This window comes from Eptatretus burgeri, chromosome 8 (genome assembly GCF_056783735.1).
Source record: "Eptatretus burgeri isolate ZD-2024b chromosome 8, Ebu_testis_v1, whole genome shotgun sequence".
In the NCBI taxonomy this organism is placed as follows: Eukaryota; Metazoa; Chordata; class Myxini; order Myxiniformes; family Myxinidae; genus Eptatretus; species Eptatretus burgeri.
The window spans coordinates 1490721-1514754 of record NC_140968.1 but is presented as its reverse complement, the minus strand read 5'-3'; the positions used below and the strand labels follow the sequence as shown (position 1 = coordinate 1514754).

The window sequence follows — 24034 nt, the reverse complement described above, 5'->3', positions numbered from 1 at the left end:
TTGGAGTGTGGTAGGGGAGGGAGGTGGGGGATTTCACTAGGTAATGCATACATATCCTGTAGGTTTTATTTATATTTACTTCTGTATCCCCCCCCCTTTTGTTTTTTTTCCTGTTGGCTTGTCTGAATCTGAATACCTTCGACAACGGCAGAGCACAGGTGCGACAGTGCAAGTGGCTGGTGACCTGCTTCCCAATTCCACAGAACGGGCCGTAACGATCTCTGGTGCACCAGATGCTATTATCCAGTGTATGAGACAAATCTGTATCGTCATGCTCGAGGTATGGTTTGTACTTTGGTTATCCCCCATGCTTTTTCAAAAAAAAAAAACACCCGTGGGATATTGTAATCGGCTCTGTTCGTCTGTGCGTCTGTCCATTCTGCTAGCTCCTCCGAAACAGCCTGGGCAGAAATTCACCAAACTTGGTAGTTATGATTACCACATGGCACGAAGCTGCGAGAGCTGTGTAATTTCTGGCATATACCAAAAGGTCAAACACCAAGAAATGTAATTACAGTACGTTATTAAACTTGTTTAAATGAAACTGGATACGGAATCAACATTGGGTGACGCATGGAATAGGTAAGGATTTTTTGGGGGATTCAACCCCCAGTCAATGCCCCTGAAAGTGTGGGCTTCGGTGGACAAAATGGGGAAAATAATTTTTAACTCGATTTGATGTTGGTTCATTCCCAGTGGAACGTTTTGCCATGTTTCAACTTTGCTTTAGGAGGGTATCATGAGGATTTGCGATGGGGTGCCAGAGACTTCGCTGTAGTTAGAATTTATGTTCGGCATGAAGAAAATACGATCTGTTTCTGATGAACTTATTTTATTGGTTTTTGAGCTGGTGGGGGGGGGGGGAGGTGGATTCAGAGATTTTTTGAGTCCGAAACGGGGGCTTATGGATGTAGTCTCAATTTTCATGTGCATGCGTCCCCACATCCATATCTCGGACATGTATGACCGATTTTATTCGTACTTGGCACAAAGACAACACATGATGGTATACATATGCACATCATCTTGTTTTGTGATGCGATTAAAAGATGGCCGACTGATGACCATTTTAGATAAAAAACAGATGTTGAACACATCCTCAACCATTTCTCAGACATACATTCACCGATGTTGTTCAAACTAGGCACACATAATGAATGATGGCTTACTTATGCACGTCATATTTTTTTTGAGAACATATCCAAGATGGCCGACTGGTGGCTATTTTTGACCTTGTTTTTTCTGTTATTATTATTTATTTTTTTTTGCATATCATGTTGAGGCTCGTGTAAGAGCAAATATAAAGACCATAAAACAAGGCAGGATAACAGTGGGGTGGGAGAGGGAAGCACAAAATAGTGGGGAAGAGAAAGCAGGAGATCTGTGGAAGGGAGAGGGATGGGGTGGGGTACATGGGGTAAACATGATGGTACTACAGGGACTTTCGGGAAGGAAAACAGGGAATTTGAAGGATGTGGGTTTGGGGTAGATTAACGGGGATAGAAAAGATAAAGATTCTGGATTGGGGAAGATATCAGATGGTGGTGAACATCTGTTTTGAAGACCTGAAGGGAGGAGTGGGATTGAAGAGTGTGTGGGAGTTTGTTCAGGAGGTGGGAAAAAGGAGGAATGAAAGAGTGAAGGTCTGATTGATCCGAGCAGCAGTTCGAACTGTGAAACAAAAAAAGGAGGGGGGGGATGTGAGGCTTCATTAGTCCAATTTGCGCATTCTTTGACAGCCCTTCCCCTCCTCGACCTCCAGAGAGTTGGATGGTGGACGAAGGGCTTTGCAGGAGGAGAGCGTGAGGGGAAGGGAAGGCAGCGCAAGTGGGGTGAAGGCAGCATGATGGAAAAGTGAAGGAATGGGAAGGCGGCATGAGGGGAATGGAAGGCAGTGTCAGGGCAAGGGAAGGAAATGTGAGGGGAGGGGGAAGGTGGGCAGTGTACTAAGGCATTACCGGGGTGATAAAACGCTCCCAAACAGCAACGTTAGATTTTTAACCGCTGTGTTCTATGTGAAATCGGGCAGGAGCTTTTAAAAGTTGGACCACTGGACCTGCAGCTTATCTGAGCCCTGGCCTAATGCAACCCAAATTTGGTACCATTCTGAAGGCCCTGTCACACCTTGACGATTTAGCCAGCATATGCCTGACGTATGAAAAATTTGGCTAAAACGCTGGTACATGTCGAATACGTTATGGGTAAGTTTGTATACGTCGTAGTACGCTGGCATACGTCATAGTACCCTGGCATACGTCGTCGTACGCCGAGCTGTTAGACAAATTTTCCATCCTTGAAATTTTTGGACGTATGCCAGCATATGACTCGCACGTTCCGCATAACGCTGGCCATAAGATGTAGGCACGTTACGCGATCGTTGACACACGTCGACACACGTTACTTGTAAGTTACTCATAAGTCGAAACACGTCGAGGTAATGTTTAGCGTACCCAAAACTTATTTCTAACCTATGAGTAACGTGTTGTAGGCACGCTACGCGATCGTTGACACACGTCGACACGCGTTACTTGGAAGTTACTCATAAGTTTGTGGCGAGGCAGTTGTCCTGACACAACTTGCCTTTGCCTCATGGAAAGCAAACCCAACTGAGGGCAATCTCAGTTCCTTCCACAAAGCTCGGAACAAGTGTGTATCTACCCTCAGGAGAGCCAGAAAACAACATCTTTCTCATCTCAAGTCTGAACTCTCAAACCTCTCTCCCTCCTCAAAATCCTGGTGGCGTTTAATCAAATCTGTTTCTGGTGTATGTTCCCCCTCCATCCCCTCCCTTACCTCAAATGGCCGCACTGCTGATTCCACACGTGATAAAGCTGAATGTCTAAACTCGGTGTTTGCAGCTAAATCTTGTGTCCTAAACCCATCACTTTCTCTGCCCACTTTACCCAGTCGCACCCAACTGTCCCTGGACTCTGTGTCCTTTTCTCCTGACAAGGTGGAGAGCTTGCTTTCAAACCTCGAGTCGGATTCTGCAACCGGTCCAGACGGCATCAGCCCACCTGTCCTCAAAGCCTGCTCTTCTGCTCTTGCTCACCCTCTCTCTGTTCTATTCACCCTCTCATTTGCCCAAGGTCATCTGCCATCTGCTTGGAAATCTGCTAACATCACTGCCCTGCATAAAAAAGGTGCAAAAACAGATCCCTGTAACTACAGACCAATCAGCCTTCTCCCAATCATCAGCAAGGTTATGGAATCCATCATCGCTTCAGACATGAAATCCTTCTTCTTCTCCAATGGCTTGATTTCCAATCATCAATTTGGTTTCAGACCAGGTCACTCTACCCTGGATATGCTGCTTCTGCTCTCCCATCAATGGATGGAGGTCCTCAATGCCAGACAGGAAATCCGAGCCGTATCCCTGGACATATCACTTGCTTTTGACACAGTCTGGCACCCTGCACTACTCACCAAACTCTCTTCCCATGGTATCCAAGGCCATCTCCACTCATGGCTCGCAGACTTCCTCTCCTGTCGCAGTCAACGTGTGGCCCGAAATGGAGTTCTTTCATCCCCTCTTCCTGTGCAGGCTGGAGTTCCTCAAGGTAGCGTTCTGGGCCCTGTTCTTTTTCTGGTTTTCATCAATGATCTCTCCGACTCTGGAAAATCCTCTATTTCTCTTTGCCGACGACTCCACCCTCTGCCGTACCATCTGTCATCCTTCAGACCGGCAAGCAGCAGCTTCTTCGCTCACTGCTGATCTGGATAAAATCACAAACTGGTCCAACACGTGGAACATGTCTTTCAATCCAGACAAATCTCACACTCTCACTATGTCTCTTCGAAAGGACCGTTTAGAAAACCCCCCCATCCACTTTCTCAACAATCCTCTGGAAGAAGTCTTTTCTTTCAAGCTTCTGGGTCTCACTATCTGCCATGACCTTTCCTGGGAAAGTCACATTTCCAACCTCGCCTCCAAAGCCAGTCGCCGACTGGGAATCCTCCGTCGTGCAAAGTCCTTCCTCGGCCCTCTTGAGCTCCTGACCACTTACAAAGCTTTTGTCCGTAGCCTGATGGAGTACTGCTCTCCCCTCTGGGCTGGTGCTCCTGCCTCCCACCTTTCTCGGCTTCACGCTGTCGAAACCAGGGCATTTAAGATCGGCATCTCCCGCAATGAAGCTGAGTCTTTGGGCCTCTCACTCAATCACCGCAGGTTGGTCGGTGGTCTTTCTGTCTTCTACCGACTCCTCTCCAGCCTTGCCCCCCTGCTCTCTCTGCGATTTGTCCCCACCACATTTCCACAGGGCGCTCAAGGTCCGCCAACAACCCCCTTCTGGTAAAACTACCAAAATCACGAATCACTGCTCATCTTCACTCTTTCATTCCTCTTTTTTCCCGCCTTTGGAATAAACTTCCTCACTCTATTCTTTCCCAGTCTTACCTCCAGGCTTTCAAAACAGCTGTTCACCACCACCTCTTATCTTCCCCCATCCAAATCCTCGATCTTTTCTACCCCCGATAATCCACCCAAGCCCACTTCCTTCAATTCCCCTGCTTTCCTTCTTGAAAGTCCCTGTAATGTCCATCTTCTCTTCGCCATTTTCCCCGTCCCATCCCCATCCCTCTCCCTTCCACAGTTCACCTAATGTGTCTGTTCCCCACTGTTTTGTCCCTTCCACTCCCGCCCCTCTTGTCTCATGCCCCCTTGCTGTGAGTTGTGTGTTAGCTCTCATACGAGCCTCGCCAAGGTATACAAAAAAAAAAAGTCGAAACACGTCAAGGTAATGGTTCGCGTCAGTGTTCCAGACTCCCTGTTTTTTTTGTTTTTGTTTTTGTTTTTTTGTTTGTTTGTTTTTTCCTTCGGTATGACGGTGATGTTAACACTTCGATTTCTAGTGCGGTTATAATATAATTAATAGGCTGCCGCTCAACAATTTAAATCATAACCGCACTAGAAATCGAAGTGTCAACATCACTGTCATACCGAAGAAAAAAAAAATAAAAAAAAAACCAGGGAGTCTGGAACACTGATGCTAACCATTACCTCGACGTGTTTCGACTTATGAGTAACTTACAAGTAACGCGTGTCAACGATCGCGTAACGTGCCAACAACTTATGACCAGCGTACGCGGAACGTGTGTCATACGTCGAGAAATTTTCAACATGCTGAAAATTTCTTGAGTGACTCGGCGTATGACGACGTATGCCAGCGTGCTCTTAACGTATACAAAACTTACCCATAACGTATCCGACGTATGCCAGCTTGGTTCGGCAAATTTTTCATACATCTGCATACGCTGGCTAAAACGTCAAGGTGTGACAGCGGCTTCACACTTCGATGTCTAGTGCAGTTATGATTTGAATTGTCGAGCCGCAGCCTATGAATAACCTACGCCACGTGATCGTCGGCGATACGCTGCCGCGCTATGCATAAGTTCGACTATCGTTGGGCATAGGTTGTGAATGCCGACAACACGCTCAGCATTCGTTCGTATGTTATCTATGTGTGGTTGAAACGTTCTGTGTACGTTACTAATACATTATGCATAAATCCAAGTCGTTATGAATACGTCCAAAACTGGGAAAAAAACATCAATAGTTCAGCGTACGCCAGCGTTTTGCATAAATTTTGATACCTTGTCATACGCTGGCTAAAACGTCAAGGTGTGACAGGGCCTTATAGACTGTTTAAAAAATCAGAAAATTTGCTTCTTTACAGTTCAAGAAGCATTTTTGGGGAAAAGCAGGCAAACCACTTTTTCTGAGGTAGTTTTTCGCGCTGAACACGAATCTGTTGTTTGCCGAGCCCAAAAATGCCTAATAAGGTCACTTATTAAAATCAAAGGTCAATGAGTGCAAACTTCAAAATTTTTCAAAAAATGCTTATTTTGACATCCTCTATCCATATATATTACTTTATATTTTGTGATATTTTGTAAGGTAAAGCTATAACAGGTAATCAAAATTGTAGAATTAAAGGAAATTGTTAAGGAAAAATTTCACACTTTTACAAATGTCTCTGTAACGGTGCGACTTTTAGTTTCGTGTGGAGGTATACATTTTGCTTGCATTTTTTGCTCTTACGTCTACAGTAAGGAAGGGTTTTCTGCTTCTGCTGATGGTATGATATCCTATGGTGAATAAGACAGGTGTGTTAATGACCTAATTTGCATATTAAGAATATAGGTCAAAGGTTAATGAGTATGAAAGGTGATTGTTACATTTTGCCTCACAGCTACTGGTAATTTTGCCCCTTGGCTTCTCCAAGTCCACTCCATTTGACAGTGTTGCCATCTATGTGAAGCCGGCTACATTTCACACGAGCCATGCTTGACATTCCATTTCCATTCAAACAGGGTGTTCTTGAAGTAGCCCTAAATGAAGAATGAATCTAATAGCCTTGCCATCTAGTTAGTGCCTTAGGCATTACAAGAACAGGTAGGGATCCTCATCAAGTTTTATCAAACAGAAATATGAATGAAAGTGAAAGTGACAGAAAATGAATCCATGGCCAGACATGCTTGACATCATATACACCCACAGATGCACAGGTTGTGGGCCTAGAGCGAGTGATGAGTGCATGTACTGCTATGCTGTTGATTAGACTGCTGTCTGTACTAAATCTGAAGCCAGAGCGGGAGCCAGGGCAAGCACCAGCTATATTTGCAGTACGGGGGGGGGGGGGGGACTTTTCATGATCAGAACATGCATGCCTGGAACTTATTATTAAGTTTTTTGTTTCTCTCCCCAGGCAACTATGGAACCTATTGCAAGCCTCAAGCGACAGCGTGAGGATGTGACGTTTGAACAATGTATCATATGCCAGGAAAGCAGCCAGGCTAAAGACACGGTTTTCAACCAGACAGACCAAGGCATTGCTTCCATCAGAGAGGCGACTGAGCTCCGATGCAAACTGAGGCACTGTGAATTTCGGCCAGCTGTGGACAGGCTTTCATCGCTCTTTGCAGAGCCTCAAGACAGTATCCCCAAACTTAAATGGCACAAACTATGTTACTCAGCATAGACACGTAAGGTGAAAATAAATGCTAAGCGAGAAAAGGAGCAATCAAAAGATCCGGCAAAAGCGCAAGCTAATGAAAGAAAGGGTGTTTCAGTTGAAGGACGCCGGTTTTTACACAGTAGTACTACTCAGGTGGACTGGACTTTGTGTATGTTCTGCCAAAAATTCGATAGGAAGCAGAAGACAAGTCGTGTCACAACCTTCGACGTGAGTGACGACATCATAGCAAAAGCTCAATTTGTACATGAGATCTTAGTCCGAACTGCAACTGAGAATGATTTGATCTCTGCTGAAGCATGTTATCATGCTAACTGCCTTAAAAAGTTCTATAGGGATGTAAAATGGGCAGAAGCCGTGAGCAAAGCAGCTGGCATGGCCATATCATGGTTGTGTCAAGAACTGCATCACTCTGCTGAGAAAGGACACGTGTTTGAACTGTCAGCAGTATTCGAGAGGTACAAATAACTAAACAGTGAGTGTGACTGCACGATTCCTACATCGTATGTTAGTAGACTGGGCACTTTCAAAGAAACTTTGTCAAAGTACATTGGGGACACATGAATTTCTTGTGCCAAGAAATGTAGCTATTTCAGAAAGGCAAACTCTGCTTCTTCCCAGACAGTTCAGTCACATACCCCTTTCAGAAATGGTGTGTGGTCAGAACAGTGCAGAAAATATTCCCGTATTTAGACAACAGGATGATGATTTTCTATCTTTAGTGCATGTAGCTCTTAAACTCCGCAGTGATATCATGTCACATCCTGCATTCGAGGGCTGTGATGTCGGTGAAGAAGCAGAGTTGGCAAGCATACCGCCATCTGTACACATGTCTGTCAATATCTTGCTTGGTGGCCAAAGTGGTGTTGATGCTGAGTTTGATGAATGTGAAACGTCTGAAATTAGTTGGGTGAAGAAAACAAGGGTCCTTGGCATTGAGCAACATATGGTCTATGGTGTTTGTGGAGACAAGAAAGCACCGCCTAAACATGTTGGAATGGGTATGACACTGTACCAATCAACTCGGTCAAAGAAATTGGTTGAGTTATTCCATAATGCTGGGCACATAATCAGCTACAACCGGGTTCTAAAGTATGACACATCAATGGCTGAAAACACTCTGAAAGCGCTTGATCCACAAACTGGGGCGATGGTACCTAGCAACCTGGTCTCTGGAAGATTTGTGTATTTTTCTGGTGACAATATTGATATCAATGACTCAACCCTAGATTGCAAGAATACATTTCATTCTACACAGTTTGCTGCCTGGCAGAGGGGGCCACCTGCTGACAGTGGTCTTCGAGACATCAAACCATCCAATACATCAACTTTGGAGATCCCACCTTCAGTTGAAAAGATTCATGAGGTGTTTATCAACAAGGACACCCTCATTCCTGCTTTCGATGGGGTTGAAACAGGATGGTTTCTGAGGCAGAAAGATACTCCCAGTGCTCTACAAGACAGTGTAGATTGGGACATGGCATTCTTAACATCTCGGCAAGGAGAGGACGAAAAAGGTTCCTGGACCACGTTCAATCAGTTGCACAGCACAAGGTCAGAGATAGCCAAAACTACCATTGGATATATGCCAATCATACTAGCCCCAGCTCATGAACTTTCAACTTTGAACACCATGGTATGAAGGGCATTACATGTCGCAAGGGCTCTAGGAAACCGCTACGCTGTGATCACAGTTGATCAGGCATTGTACCCCCAACTGATGGAGCTGAAATGGTCAGTGTCCGACTTCAGAGATACCCTAATTCCAAGATTAGGTGGGCTACATATCACTATGAACTTTTTGAAAGCGATAGGGCAACTCACAGAAGATTCTGGAATACTTGAACTGTGGGTTGAAAGTGGTTTACTTGGACCAAATTTGGCTGAGAAGGCTAAAGATGGAAAATCATATGCAAAGGCAATGAGGGCGCACAAATTAACTTGGCAAGCGCAGTGGCAAATCTTGATGCCGCAATTCAAAACTGACCTCCATAAACAAGATCCCAAAACTTGCCAAACCCTGGAGGATGCACTAGCCAGCAAAGACTTCGATAGCTTACTTGACATTGTGGGTTCTGAGACCTTTCGGCAGCACCTCACAGTCTTCGTTTAAAATCGACAGAGTGATCCAAACTTCAGGTTTTAGTGGGATTACTTGAGGATGGTAACTGTATTGCTTGCTTTCGTTCGGGCACAGAGAGCAGGGTTGTGGACGCTACATTTGGAATTGTTCCGAGAAATGTTGCCATTCTTCTTCCGATACGATCACGTGAATTACGCAAGATGGGGCTGTGTTTACCTGTCACAGATGCATCAGCTCCCACCAGAAGTGGAGGAAGAGTTCCGCCTTGGTAACTTTGTTGTGAAAGGATCAGACCAAAGTTTCAACCAAGTCGATCCGGATCATAGCCTGGAATGGCTCAATGGAATTGGGAAAAAGAGTTTGGGAATTTTTGTTTGGATTTTTGAAAAAGAGTTTGGGAAAATTGGGAATTGGGAAAAAAAAAAGAATTGGGAAAAATCATTGGAATAACCAAAACCAATTCAGCCCTGGCAAGATAGACGCTCTCATACAACCACAGGACGCGCATTTCAATGCAGACGTATGGAATGATGAACGTTGGAGTGGACACTGGGTACACCCCTAATGAAGCCACCTCTTCCCGCACTAAACGTGACAACTCCGATGAGGAACGAATCCTTCAAACTCTCTTGCGATTCAAAGTATTTGCTGAAGAATCTACTGCGCAACAAAAGATGTTGCGACTTCTGAAATAGAAGAGTCGCTGCTGAATGCTGAAACGCTTGGGCAACAGAAGTTGGAGAGTTTCGTCAAAGAGAGACTTGTGTCATCCACCAACTTGTTCCGTTCTGCACTTCAAAAGGTGAAGGCTCCAACCTTTGCAACACTCTACGATGTTGCTACAAAGACGCCAAGTGGGAAGACAGAAAGCACAAAAGCAGACAGAAACTTCTTGCAGAGACTAATTGCAGCCTACAGAGCTGGAAGACCGGTAGACCTGGCGAGAATACTGAACCATGAGTTAATGAACGTACCAATTTGCATTGCTGAGACGTCTGGTGAACTTCGATCTGGCATTAAAGCCAACTTATTTGACATTCTTATCCAAAGTGTAATCTGCCCCACAGAAATCTCTAATGATGAGCCTTCTTGCTTGATCATTGATGGACAAGCTGCAGTCATGTCACTTGGAAAGCCAAGCAAGGCAAATACCTTTGGTTACTATGAGGATGAATTTGTGAAGTTCATTTTCCGGCAAGGCCAGGCTTACATCCGAATTGACGTTACCTTCGATCGGTACAGAGATATTTTCATCAAAGTTGGAACAAGGACCAAACGTACAAAGAAGTCAAGGCCAGTTCGGCATCTGATTGAAGATAGGGACGTACCACTCCCCCAACAAATGGCTGGACTTTCTTGCAGCAACTGAAAACAAGACAGAGCTTGCTCAGTTCCTGTCAAATGCTCTCATAGCTGCGGCACCCCCTGAAAAAGTGGTTGTTGTTGGTGGAGGTTTTGCTTCTGAAACAGAAGTCCAGAGTTCAGACCCTGCAATGGACACAACATTGCTAGAGAGCAATCATGAGGAGGCGGATTCTAGAATGATTCTACACTGCCTTCAAACAGATGCACTGAACATTGTGGTCGTAGCTCGTGACACAGATGTCTTGGTGTTGTTGGTCGCCAACTTCGGTAGAATGTCTTGCACGAGGCTTTGGATGAAAGCGGGAGCAATGAAGAAACCGAAGTATGTTCCTGTGCATGACATAAGGAGGGAACTTGGACTTGCCGATCATGTCTATGAGATACTACCTGCATTTCACAGTGTAATAGGATGCGACACGGTGTCCTTTTTCTCAGGACACTAAAAGAGAACAGAGTGGGATATCTTCCTTGAACACAACAGTCTTCTCAAACATCTTGGCAAGTTTCCGACGCCCTCAAAACAGGTCACAGAAGATGCTGAAAAGTTCATTTGCCACATCTATAAGGCACCATCTGAGAACTGTAATCAAGCCCTGATTAAGCTTTTCAGCAAATGTCATGCAACGGAGACCCTCCCTCCACCTCGTGACGCTGCAAAATTCCACATAGAACGAGCAAACTACCAAGGTTTCATTTGGAGAGAAGCTCATAACCCAATGCCATCCCTGCCACCACCAACAGAATGTGGATGGAGACTCGTGGATGGTAAATTGTCACCGGTTCTTAAAACTTTGCCTCCAATTCCAAAGGAATGCAGATAACTTGTGCAGTGTAGTTGCACAAAAGGTTGCAGTACTAATAGTTGCTCTTGTCGGAAGTGGGGGAACCAGTTGTGCACTGATGCCTGCAAGTGCAATGTCGCAGAAATACCATGTCGAAACAGGGCGAAGTAAAGTAGACATTAGCAGGTCGCGGTTGGGGGTAGGGGTGGGGTGGAGTGGGTGGAGGGTGTCGTGTCACAGTGAACAAGCTCTTCTCCTTGCCCCCAATTGGTCAGACAGATTGCAGTAGGATATGATTGAGAGATAAGAACACATGATTGACTGTCAGAACAGTTGTTTGCGTCATAAGTTTACTTTGCACCTGGTGACCTTTAACCTTAATTAGGAGGCTAATTAATCAAATTGTGAAATTCAAAATTGAGAGTAATCTTGCTTAGGAATTACGTATGGATAGGAGTCAGTCAAACCATTTCACTTGTGGCATTTAATCATATAAATTAAAGTGAAATGAAACGGTATGTTAAAGAACTAAAAGTTGCTCTTGTACGGAGATATTAACAAAATAGTATTATTTTTCCTTCACATTTTCCTTTTTTTCTCACATTTTGAAAACCTGTATGAACCCTACTATACAAAATATTGTAGAATAAGTTACATATCTGGATAGAGCAGTGATTCTCAACCGGGGTTCCCCGGAACCCTAGGGTTCCGCAAGAGGTCGCTAGGGGTTCCGCGAGAAACAGTAATAAATAGGCTAATGTATTTTTGAGTAGTTTTTGTTTGATTTAATATTCGTAATTTTACTATACACGTACAGCATATTGTTGGAAACTCCTTGGTTATTACAATAGAGGCTTCAACCTCTTTTATTATTTACAATTATAACAACCATAGGGAATGTATTTAACGATGTCTATATGGCGCCAGTGTGAAACCGCCCTCACTGGTTAGTGGACGTCCTGTACATGGCGGATTCATGTATCATCGTGTATCACGATAAGTTATTGTAACAGTTATATACTTTTGTTATGTTTATATGTGTTATACGTATGTGATATTGGTTGTTTATGTATATTTTTTTGTGTTTACAGATTTTTTTTTTTTTTGTGAATTAAAACCTCGGTGTGAGGTCTCATAAACGAGCAGTATGTTTTTTTTTTCATTGCCAATAAATTTGACAAAAAGAGGGTCATTTTTTTTTTCCTTAAACCAGGTATCCGAAAAAAATATATTATATTTACCACGTGAACTACAATAAAAATATAAAAGAGCTAGATATTAATAATGGTATATAATAATTTTTATGCAGGGGTTCCCTGAGACATGAAAACTATTTCAAGGGTTCCACAAGGGTAAAAAGGTTAAGAAACGCTGGGATAGAGGATGTCAAATGAAACTTTTTGAAAATTTTTGAAGTTTGCACTCATTGACCTTTGATCTTAATTCGTGACCTTATTCGGCATTTTTGGGCTCGGCAAACAACAGATTCATGTTCAGCGTGAAAAACTACCCTAGAAAAAGTGGTTTGCCTGCTTTTCCTCAAAAATGCTTCTTGAATTCACATTTCCCAGAAATATAATCAGTCTATTAACCATTGGTACCATTTGGTACCAATGTGTCTGGAGAGGAAGGTTTTTCAAGGAATTTGTGATCCCCCCCCCCCCAAATATTTATGAAGTCTGCCATTTTGACACACTACCAGTCATATGATAGGCATGACTTCCACAAATTTAACATCTGGACCCTGTCCTAATGTCATAACTCAAATTTGGTCGCATTCTGAATGGTGGGTGTGGAGAAGATTTTGGAAAGAATTTGAGTTACTGCCATTTTGGCACACTTCTGGTCACATGATTGACATGGCCTCCACAATTTAACATCAGGCCCCTGTCCTAATTTTGTAACCCAAATTTGGTTGCATTCTGTATGGTGGGTTTGGTGAAGAAGATTGTTGTTGAAATTTACTAAGTCAGCCATTTTGACATAGTTAAAGTCACATGACTGGAACGAGCTTTACAATGCCTGTTAGGCCTTAGTTATTTTATAACTTGGTTTACGCAGTTCTTCAGCTAAAATGTAGGGTCGGTAGGTCGAAATATAAATATAATTTCAATTTTTAGAAATCATATATTTTTATGATTTTTTTTCGGATGTTCCATGGAAAAGACAAGGGTAGGTGGGGGGGGGGATGTAAATCCCGGACCAGGAGGATCTAAGAAAACATTGAAGATGGAAAACCATTCAAATGCAGGATGCCATTGTTCACTGTATCCTCTGATGTGAAAAACAATAAAAAGGACTAAAACTTGTTTTTACAATATAGTCTGGCATGTTTTTCTTATAGGAACCTGTTGGATCATCAAACAAATGGAAACAATGCTGAGAAAATTACTGTCCAAGTCATAGATGTGTGCGTGCACACCAGTGCATAGTGTTGGATATGATTTAAAAAAAGGTGCCTACTCGGAGTCAACACGCTCAAAACGGTCAATCAGAGCCATAACCAGCTTAGTTTTCAGTGGGCATCTGATCGTACCGTCTCCCCATCCCCACGAGCACATCAAAGGCTGATTTCTGGTCCGTTGAAGGCTGAATATCAGCATCTTGCAGGGAAACTTTGACGTACTTGAAACCAAAATGTTTCAGTACGAACAGCGGTGTACAACTTTCGATGGAAACAAAATCGGCAGGATCGAGAGTAGCGTGCGAATCATCCCTGCTGCTGCACTGAATTGATGCAATAGTTCGGCCAGAATATTCGTCGTCAAGATGTTGTGTGATTAAATCACCAATACAGTCACTCAAATTTATACCGCTGACATACTTCTTAACAACTCATGGCTCGCAGACTTCCTCTCCTGTCGCAGTCACCGTATGGCCCTAAATGGAGTTCTTTCATCCCCTCTTACTGTCCAGGCTGGAGTTCCTCAAGGTAGCGTTCTGGGCCCTGTTCTTTTTCTGGTTTTCATCAATGATCTCTCTGACTCTCTGGAAAATCCTCTATATATGTTTGCTGATGACTCCACCCTCTGCCGTACCATCGGTCATCCCTCAGACCGGCAAGCAGTAGCCTCTTCGCTCACTGCTGATCTGGATAAAATAACAAACTGGTCCAACACGTGGAACATGTCTTTCAATCTGGACAAATCTCACACTCTCACAATGTCTCTTCGAAAGGACCGTTTAGAAAATCCCCCCATCCAGTTTCTCAACAATCCTCTGGAAGAAGTCCTTTCTTTCAAGCTTCTGGGTCTCACTATCTGCCATGACCTTTCCTGGGAAAACCACATTTCAAAACTCACCTCCAAAGCCAGTCGCCGATTGGGAATCCTTCGTCGTGCAAAGTCCTTCCTCGGCCCACCTGAGCTCCTGACCACTTACAAAGCCTTTGTCCGCAGCCTGATGGAGTACTGCTCTCCACTCTGGGCTGGTGCTCCTGCCTCCCACCTTTCTCGGCTTCACGCTGTAGAAACCAAGGCATTTCGGATCATTGGCATCTCCCGCAATGAGGCTGAGTCTTTGGGCCTCTCACTCATTCACCGCAGGTTGGTCGGTTGTCTTTCTGTCTTCTACCGTCTCCTCTCCAGCCTCGCCCCCCCAGCTCTCTCTGCGATTTGTGCCCACCACATTTCTGCAGGGCGCTCAAGGTCCGCCAACAACCCCCTTCTGGTAAAACTACCAAAATCACTTATCACTGCTCACCTTCACTCTTTCATTCCTCTTTTTTCCCGCCTTTGGAATAAATTCCCTCACTCTATTCATTCCCATTTTTCCCTCCAGGCCCTCAAAACAGCTGTTCACCACCACCTCTTATCATCTCCCATCCAAATCCTCAATCTTTTCTACCCCCGATAATCCACCCAATCCCACCTCCTTTAAATTCCCTGCTTTCCTTCCTGAAAGTCCCTGTAATGTCCATCTTCTATTCCCCATGTTCCCCGTCCCATACCTCTCCCTTCCACAGATCTCCTAATGTCTCTGTTCCCCACTGTTTTGTCCTTCCCACTCCCTCCTCTCTCGTCTCAAGTTCCCCATGATATGCGTTGTGTGTTAGCTCTCACACGAGCCTCGACAAGGTATACAAAAAAAAGAATCACTTTCGCCCCAGAAACCACAGTCAATCTGAATCAGGCTGGCCACTGCTCATACGCCAGGACCGAAGACGTCTGCACAGCTCTACTGCGCAGCTCGGTTAAAGGTGACTCGGCATTTTGGTGCGCGCACGAAATTATATTTTGAAAATAAATGCCGATGTTTACATTTCGGGTTTTGAAACTTTTGCACCTTCGGCGGAAAATGTATAAATATAAAAGGCTAAAAATGTGTTTTATATTTATATTTCATTTCGGCAAATATACCGTCGGCGGATCCGTAAACCAAGTTATAAAATAACTAAGGCCTTACCAGTCAGCAGAGGAATGATGCTGTCAAAATTTCAGCCGGATCAGCCTTGCGTTTTGGCTGGAGAAGTCAAAATAGGGGATGGATGGATGGATGGATGGACGGACGGTGTGTGAGGACAATACCTTATCTGGAATTTACGTTCTGGATAAGCTAAAAATTTAAACCCATGTTATCTTCCTGGCAAAGGCCTGCCTGCATGCATGCCCTAATCCATACACGTTCCTCCAACCTGCTCGCATGCAGGCACACACAACCCTACCACCGTCCGACCTCCATGTGTGCTGTCGAAATACCTCTTCATTTTTTGCCACTGCCAATTATTAATACTTTGCAGAAACTATTTGTGTATTTAATGTTGTGGCCAAAAATATATTGGCCTCCTTGCACTTTTTGCAAATAATTCACCATGTCTTCCAGAAAATTGTTGAAATTAAAAAATCTTTTGGTCTCCACGTATGTATTTCTTTGGTTTGCAGTGGAACAAAACAAAGCTGAAAAAATTACTAAATCTTAGCTTATTCCACACAGAAATCATAAAATGGCCTGGGCAATATTATTAGCACCTTTTAGAAGTTGTTTGAAATAATTAGATTTCAAGCAGGTGATTCTCCTTCACTTTGGAATTAAACTCACCTATGGTGAGTTGCAGGTGCCTGCAATATCAAAATCACTCATTCAACTAGTTTAAATGGAGAAAAGGAGTCATTCTGCTGTTTTCTGTCACTGTGTGCACCGCAATGAGCATGGAGAAAAGAAAGAGAACCCGAGAAATGTCTGAGGAGGTCAGACACAAGATTGTAACTAAGCATGGACAATCTCAAGGCTACAGGTCCATCTCAACAGACCTTGATGTTCCTGTGTCCACCGTACGCAATGTAATCAGGAAGTTTAAGGCCCATGGCACTGTCGCCAACCTCTCTGGACGTGGCCACAAGAGAGACTTGATTGAAGATTGCAGCGAAGAATTGTTCGAATGATGGAGAAAGCACCTCGATCAACTGCCAAACAGATAGAAGCTGACCTTCAGACACAAGGTATGACAGTTTCAACTCGCACCATCCGTGCGCCAACTCGATGAAAGTGGGTTTTATGGTAGGAGACACAGGAGGACCCCACTGCTGAGAGAGAGACATAAGAAAGCCGAACTGGAGTTTGCCAAAACACACCTGAACAAGCCAAAATCCTTCTGGGAGAATGTCCTGTGGACAGATGAGGCCAAATTGGAGCTTTTTGGTAAAGCACATCATCTCTGTTTGCAGAAAACAAAATGAAGCCTTCAAAGAAAAGAGCACCTTCCCTACAGTCAAGCATGAGGTTCAGTGATGTTTTGGGGTTGCTGTGCTGCCTCTGGCACTGGATGCCTTAAACGTGTGCATGACATCATGAAATCAGGAGATTACCAAGGAATTTTGGAGCACAATGTTCAACTCAGTGTCAGAAAGCTGGGTCTCCGTCGAAGGCCATGGGTCTTGCTGCAGGACAATGACCTCAAACACACTTCAAAAAGCACCCAGGAATGGTTCAAGACAAAATGCTGGAATGTTCTGAAGTAGCCAGCAATGATTTCACATCTAAATCCCATTGAACACCTGTGGGGAGATCTGAAAACAGCAGTTGGGAGAAGACACCCTTCAAATCTGGGAGAACTGGAGCAGTTTGCACAAGAAGAGTGGGACAACCTACCAGTAGAGAGATGTAGAACGCTCATTCATGGCTTGAGGAAGTGCTTGACTGCAGTAATTTTGTCCAAAGGTTGTGACACCAAATATTTAGTCGAGGGTGTCAATAATTTTGTCAATGCCATTTATTTTTTGTTTTCTAATTTAAAAGGATATATTGTTGCAGGGCTGGGTATCGGCGACGAGCAGGACCACTAGATGGAGCGTAGAGTCGACTCCACCGATCACCCGGAATTTAGATCGTACCTCTTCGGAAAACTCCAAAAAGTATGGGTCCTTTATCGGACCGAAGTTCGCCAATAGATCGACCACGTGGGGTAGGGTCGATTGCCAATTTCAATTTAACTAAATACCCACGTGGTCCAAACTACTGGGGAAATTCACCCTCGCCGATGCTCGTACGGAACGAGTCGCTGGCGTACTCGAAGCATGTGCGACCCGAGCGGATGATCACCGAGCTTTCGTCGATCCAAATGTCCCTTTTGAACACCTGTGTTCGGTCTCGGTCGGCAACAGCCTGGCTATTTCTCCAACACGCACCGTATAAAACCAATAAAAGAAAGACAAAAACGAACTGATACATTTAACACGTGGGTATATTTAGTCACAATAGGGAAATGAGGGGGGCACGTAAGGGCAGAGTTATCTGAATATTAATAAACACGTATGTACAGCAAGGCACTTAATTCATTACTTAGCAGACTGGTGCCACAAACACACATACGCACACACCCAAAATAATCGGACCAAAATGGTCTATATCGAGGCCTCCGGCTCGGATGGAAAGGACGAGCTGAAGACCAGATTCTGCCTCGGACCTGTCCACCTCGTGTGGTCTTCGCGTTGCGTCGGCCCGGGCCCCAGCGAGAGGCGAGCCACAATCAGCCTTCTCAGCTCCGCTCGGCGCTCGTCCTCGCAGTCAAAGCCTCTCCTCCGTATCCCTCCGAGAGACGGCGCGCACCCTTACGGCTCCGTTGGTGGATGGTGTCTCTGAAGCCCAAGCTCTTGATCATCGGGAGGAGGAGGAGGAAGAAGACCCTCTCTGCGAGGATTCTATGTTTCTTTTTTATCCTCTCCGGCGCTCTCGCCCAGGCGTGATTCGTTCTCGGGCGCAGCTCACTCAGGCATGGATCATTCTCGGGCGGGGCTCACTCAGGCGTGATTCATTCTCGAGCGCGGCTTGACCTTATCCCTACTTGGTGCCCCCTCCCCCCCAAGCGAATCAGTGGGTGGGGGCATGACCTTAACCCCAGTGAGAATGCCGGGAGCAGAGGGTTTTCGTTGTTTTATTTTGAGCTGCAGTAGTCCGCAGCTGTTGTTGTAGTTCATGTTGGTGGAAAAATGTAAAAGAAAAACCATAACTGTCAAAATAACTCCACAGCGCATGAACATTTAATCCCCTTTAGACTAGGGACGGGACCCTAACTGGCACCATGTACTTACCGATATAACTGATCTATAGGACCTGAATGTTGTGTGCAGTAATCTTCCAAATTCATAACAATATTAAGTTCTGAATCAAAAACAAAGGTTCTGTAACATGAACAGTGAAATATAGAATTGTGGAAACCAAATACCTCGTCAATTTCAACTTATTTTTACCGAAAAAAGTGTAACAGTGCCAATATTTTTGGCTACGACTTTTAAAAATATTTTGTTATGAAAGCAGATTACACAAAATGGAAAAAAGAAAACCTTGTATGTAATTGCCGAAAAAAGGACCCCTGTTGACTCTATTGTCAAGGATTGTAAAAGCAGTTTCAAGAGCATGGCTTTGTGCCAAATGAAGTTCCACTTTTTACACATTCCTTAATATTTTCTTCACTAAATATAATTGCCCAAACAGTAGAAAAAAAGTCTTTAAAACGATCAATGCTGAATTTTAATTATATTCCAAATGAACACTTTTTTTTCGCAGTCAGAACTACTGGTAAGCTAAATTTTGAAAATCTGTTCAGGTTCAGTGTTTGTCCAGCATTTTATTAACTGTGTACGAAAATTAAAGAGTGACGCTTGGAGACACCCGAGGTTTTGGTACATGCCGTATATAGAGCCTCTCGGCTCTGAAAACACCATAAAAGACAAAAGAAGAAGAAAAAGAACACCTGGTCTCACATCAAAAGAAGAATTCTTCACAATAGCTAGCGTGTAATAACTGAGCACCCGTCTCAAATATACTTGCGTGCATCCAACAACAGACTAGGGACGGTCATGTGACCCTCAAGAAAGGGCCGCCTTGTGTTTCGCGAGGACCACCATCACAGTGAAGGGGGGAGCGCAATGTGATGATCAATACGACTGGCCACGAGAAGGACCGATTCCCCGTCATGCTCACCTGCACCACAGACAGTGCCAAGCTTCCCCCATATATCGTGTTCAAGATGAAGACACTGCCCAAAGGCAAGCTTCCAGCCTGCGTCATTGTTCGTGCACAGCAGAAGGGGTGGATAGATGAGGGACTGGTCCAGGACTGGCTGCACACGGTCTGGAGTGGTTGGCCAGATGGCCGTCTCTCCCGATGACTGAGCATGATAATCCTGGATGTGTTCAGTTGTCACAAGACCGACGACACCAAATTGCTGCTCGGGACCAACACTGATCTCGTCATCATCCCAGGTGGCATGGATCGCTCCTGTAGCCTCTCAATGTGTCCATCAACAAGCCGTTCAAGGACTGGCTATGTCGATGCTAATCCGACTGGATAATGAGCTGGGAGAAGGCAGCCACCAAGAGCGGGAGGATGAGAAAGGTCAACCTTCCGATGATCTGCGGCTGTATCGTCACGCTGTGGGAGGACATACCGTCGGACATCATCAAGCGAGCACTTCTGAAATGCTGCATCTCCAACAATATGGATGGCACAGAGGACAATATAATTTCAGAGGAGCAGGCTACAAATGATGGTGACAGCGACGAGGACTTGCTGTATCCTGATTCGGACAAGTGGTTACATGCCATCTTTGTCGAGGAAAGCATTCACGAGGATTTCTTCGGGTTTAGCTGAAAAGCTTCGTCAAACCCAAACGGCCCTTTTCAGGGCCACAAATCCACAATAAATATGTGATACCGGAATGAATCCCTTTTCTTCCTTTTTCTAAAAACAAAAAATTGCTCTTTATAATATTTAATAAATAAGATAGAAAAATAACTTCTTGATATCCTCTCCTCTCTCTCTCTCTCTCTCTTCAACTTCTTGAAAACGAGAATCGGACTGTTTGACAAAATTCAGCAGACGTGGGAGTAAGCATGTTGATACCTCCGTCACTTTGTTCCTTACAAAGTGAATGTACAAACGTACACTATATGGCCAAAAGTATGTGGACACCTGCTCGTCCAACACTCCCTTGGTATGCATTCAAAGTTTTAGGCTGCTCGGTTTCATGGTTTTGGAGTTATGGAGGGCACGCTCTTTGTCTATGTCTCTGTCTCGCTCTGCCTCTGTCTCTCATTATTATTATCTATGGGTAATTCGGGTCATTGTATTGAGGTAGTGGTGTGGGGTGGGGGATGGTTTTGGATGTGAATTATATGGGGGTGGAAGAGGATGTTGTGAAAGGACGACAAGATGGGTTTGAGATGAGATACGAATGGGTGGATTCAGGTGAGGGAAGTTTCCCTGGTAATTATTGGGTTTGAAAGGCAAAATGGACAGGTTTATGAGGACTGAGGAGTTACTGTTTGGAAGCTAAAGGGCGAGGGACTGACAATGGATGGGTAGCGAGAGTTAAAGAAGGGTTGAAAGTATCGCGGATCGCCGTGTTGGTATGACTATTGTGGATCGCCGTGTCAGTAATCGGCACAGGCTTTCCAAAGTACACCCTATTCATATAAAATAACCAATTGGCACTTACTTTAATAACGGGCACGAGGGCAAAGAATAACGTCATTTCTTATTCGGTGCTCGGGTGCTGAAGGTTCAAAGTTAAAACCTACTGAACTTGTTTACGTCCTTGAACGTCTTGACATCATACATTCCACTGTTCCAGGTGTAGCCAAGTGCATCAAAGGTTTTTAAATCATGTGAACATATCTGCTATTTAAAGATTGTGAATACCCTTCTTAGATTTGTTGGTGATATCCAGATTTTTTTTATTTATTTAATTTTTTCATCCCGTTGCCTTTGTTTTTCGGTCCACCGGTGTATTCAGAATTCCAATACCGGTGTATCGATATGAAAAATTGTCCCGGTATAACCGGTATATTGATATATTGCCGGACTCTACCCGCATTGATTAAAGATAGCACAGATTAATTGATTGCATATTATCCCCGCCATGGGAAGAAGAAAGTACGAACTGTGATGGTTGGGTGGTGGGGCAACAGTTAGACACCAAGTAAGGGAATGAACAAATAAGAAAAGAGAGAGGAAACGTTGTTACCTGCAATTAAGAGAGACAGGTGAGGCAGGGTCAGTGGGTGTAAGTTAGTGTGGATAAGGATGGAAGATAACATGAGTGGGTGCAACTCCTGCTTGGAAGCCCCAGAGGCAAGAGTGGTATCTTCCATTGAAGTGGTTGAAAAAAAAAATCAGAATCTACTGAAATTGGGAAGTGAAGAAAAAAACAATAGATGGGGTGACAATGTCCAACTGGGTGTAGCGAGTCATTTCAGGTCACTCAAGTCTTTTCTTATATTTATTAATTTTTTTCATTCTGCCTTATCGTATCAAAACCATAAAGTATTAATTTTATTTATTTATTTTGAATATTCATGAATAATTGTATTTGCTTCTGTCCAGTCCCCACCAAAGGGTGCTACAATCCCCTACCGCCCCAAGCAGACTCCAGTTGCTCCAGTTATATTTGCTGGTGGACAGGTATGGGAGATTGTTTTGTTTGAAAAGGATAATTCCAAATATTTTTCTTTATCTTTCTTCTTTGTTTGCTTTAAAATGGCCATCATTTGTTTTCTTGATTTTTAGCTTCTTTGAACTGACTGATTTTATTTTATTTTATTTTATTTTTTTTGTATACAGAGGCTCGGCTCATGTAAGAACTAGAACATGAAACAAACAGATCGGAATGCAACAGAACAAAAGGAACAGCAGAAAGGGAAGGGGGAAATGCCAACAGCAGGGTCGTGGACAAAATACATGGAGACGGACAACAAGGGATGCGGGTAAAGTAGAGGGGTAGGGGAGAATTCAGGGGTTGGACAAGATGGATACAGAAGAAAGCACTCATGAAGGAAAAGCTGGGGGGAGAGGTGGGGGTGGTTTTACAGTGGTAGGAAAGATCATGGTTTGGGGTTGGGGAAGATCTGAGACGACAGGCAGCTGTCTTAAAGTCCTGCAGGGAATGAAGAGATTGAAGAGGATGTGGAATTTCGTTCCATAGGAGGGAAAAAAATGAAGAGTTGAGCAGTGATTCTGGATTTTGGGAGTTTCACCAGAAGGGGTTACCCTGCAAAAACCTGGGGTATGGGGGCAAAGCACAGAGAGGGCAAAGGGTGCAAGACCAGAAAGATTAAGGAAAAAGACAATGACCACGGACCTGTCTGCGATTGCGAAGTGATCGTCCTAAAGATTTGGCTTCATCACAAGAGATTCCAATAATATTAAAGGCCTTCGTTTCAACAGCTTCAAGCCGAGGAAGGTGTGTTGCAAGGGTGCCAGCCCAGAGGGGAGAAAAGTAATCCATCAGGCTGTGGATGAAGTCCGTGTTGTCTGATAGGTGTTCAGGTGTGCAAAGGAAGGATTTTGTACGACAGAGGATGCCCATTCGGCGATTGGCTTTGGGGGCCAACTTTGAAGCGTGGTGTGGGGGGGAGATATATATATATATATATATATATATATATATATATATATATATATATATATATATATATATATATATATATATATATATATATATATACATACACAGAAGGACATATTCCAAGTGTTTGACCAGCCTGTGATTTTTTTTTTTCATGGCCTGAAGAGAGGGAAGCAGCTGTTGCCTGTCTGTCTGAAGGATGAAGGATGTCAAGGCAGAGGGTGCAGTCATCAGGAAAGTGATAAAGAGGATTTTCCAGTCAGAGAGATTGTTGATGAAGATTAGGAATAAGATGTGGCTCAGAACACTGCCTTGGGACACTGCAGCCTTGACAAGGAGAGGAGATGAAAGAATTCCGATGAGTACCACACGTTGGCTACAAGAGTGAAGGAAGTCGGTACCCCTAGAGTGGAGTTGGCTTTGGATGCCATTGGCAGAGAGTTTAGAGAATAAGGCAAGAGGCCACTCTCTTGAAAGCCTGAGATGTGTGTGGAGAGATGACGCTGATCTCATGTCTGCTATTGAGGGCATCCATCTGTTGCTGGGAGAGCAGAAGCAGCATGTCCAAGGTTGAGTGACCAGGTCTGAATCTGAAATGAGCTCATTGGTAAAAGGAATGATTTTATACCAACTGTCATGATGGATTCATGACCATGCTGATGATTGGAAGTCTGTTGATAGGTTTGTAGTTGAGTAGATCAGTTTTTGCATATCGTACATGCAATGCAGTGATGTTGGCTGACTTCCAAGTTGATGGAAGATGACCGAGGGCCAATGACAGGGTGAAAAAGGCAGAGGATGGGAAAGAGCATCAGAGCAGGGTTTTCGGACATGTGCGCTGATGCCGTCCGGTCCAATAGTGGAGTCAGAGTCGAGGGTTGAAAGAACTTTATCCACCTTCTCTGTGCAAAAGACACAGTTGGGGTCCAACAGCAGTTGGGTACAACAGGGAAGGATGGGTAGGTACTGAGAGTGAGGAGTTGTGGAC

The 24034-nt window shown here is 44.2% G+C and overlaps 1 protein-coding gene and 1 pseudogene across 3 annotated transcripts in view; both read left to right on the top strand.

Moving 5' to 3' along the window:
- The window catches only part of LOC147020903 (poly(rC)-binding protein 3-like), a 118674-nt gene that overhangs the window by 38339 nt on the left and 56301 nt on the right, over positions 1-24034 (top strand). For all 3 annotated transcript variants that reach the window (XM_085890554.1, XM_085890552.1, XM_085890553.1), the window contains exons 7-8: positions 152-280; positions 22026-22103. In XM_085890554.1, coding sequence (XP_085746680.1) covers positions 152-280; positions 22026-22103 — 207 coding nt within the window. The remainder of the gene's footprint in view (positions 1-151; positions 281-22025; positions 22104-24034) is intronic.
- Positions 6714-11375, top strand: LOC147020904 (uncharacterized; annotated as a pseudogene).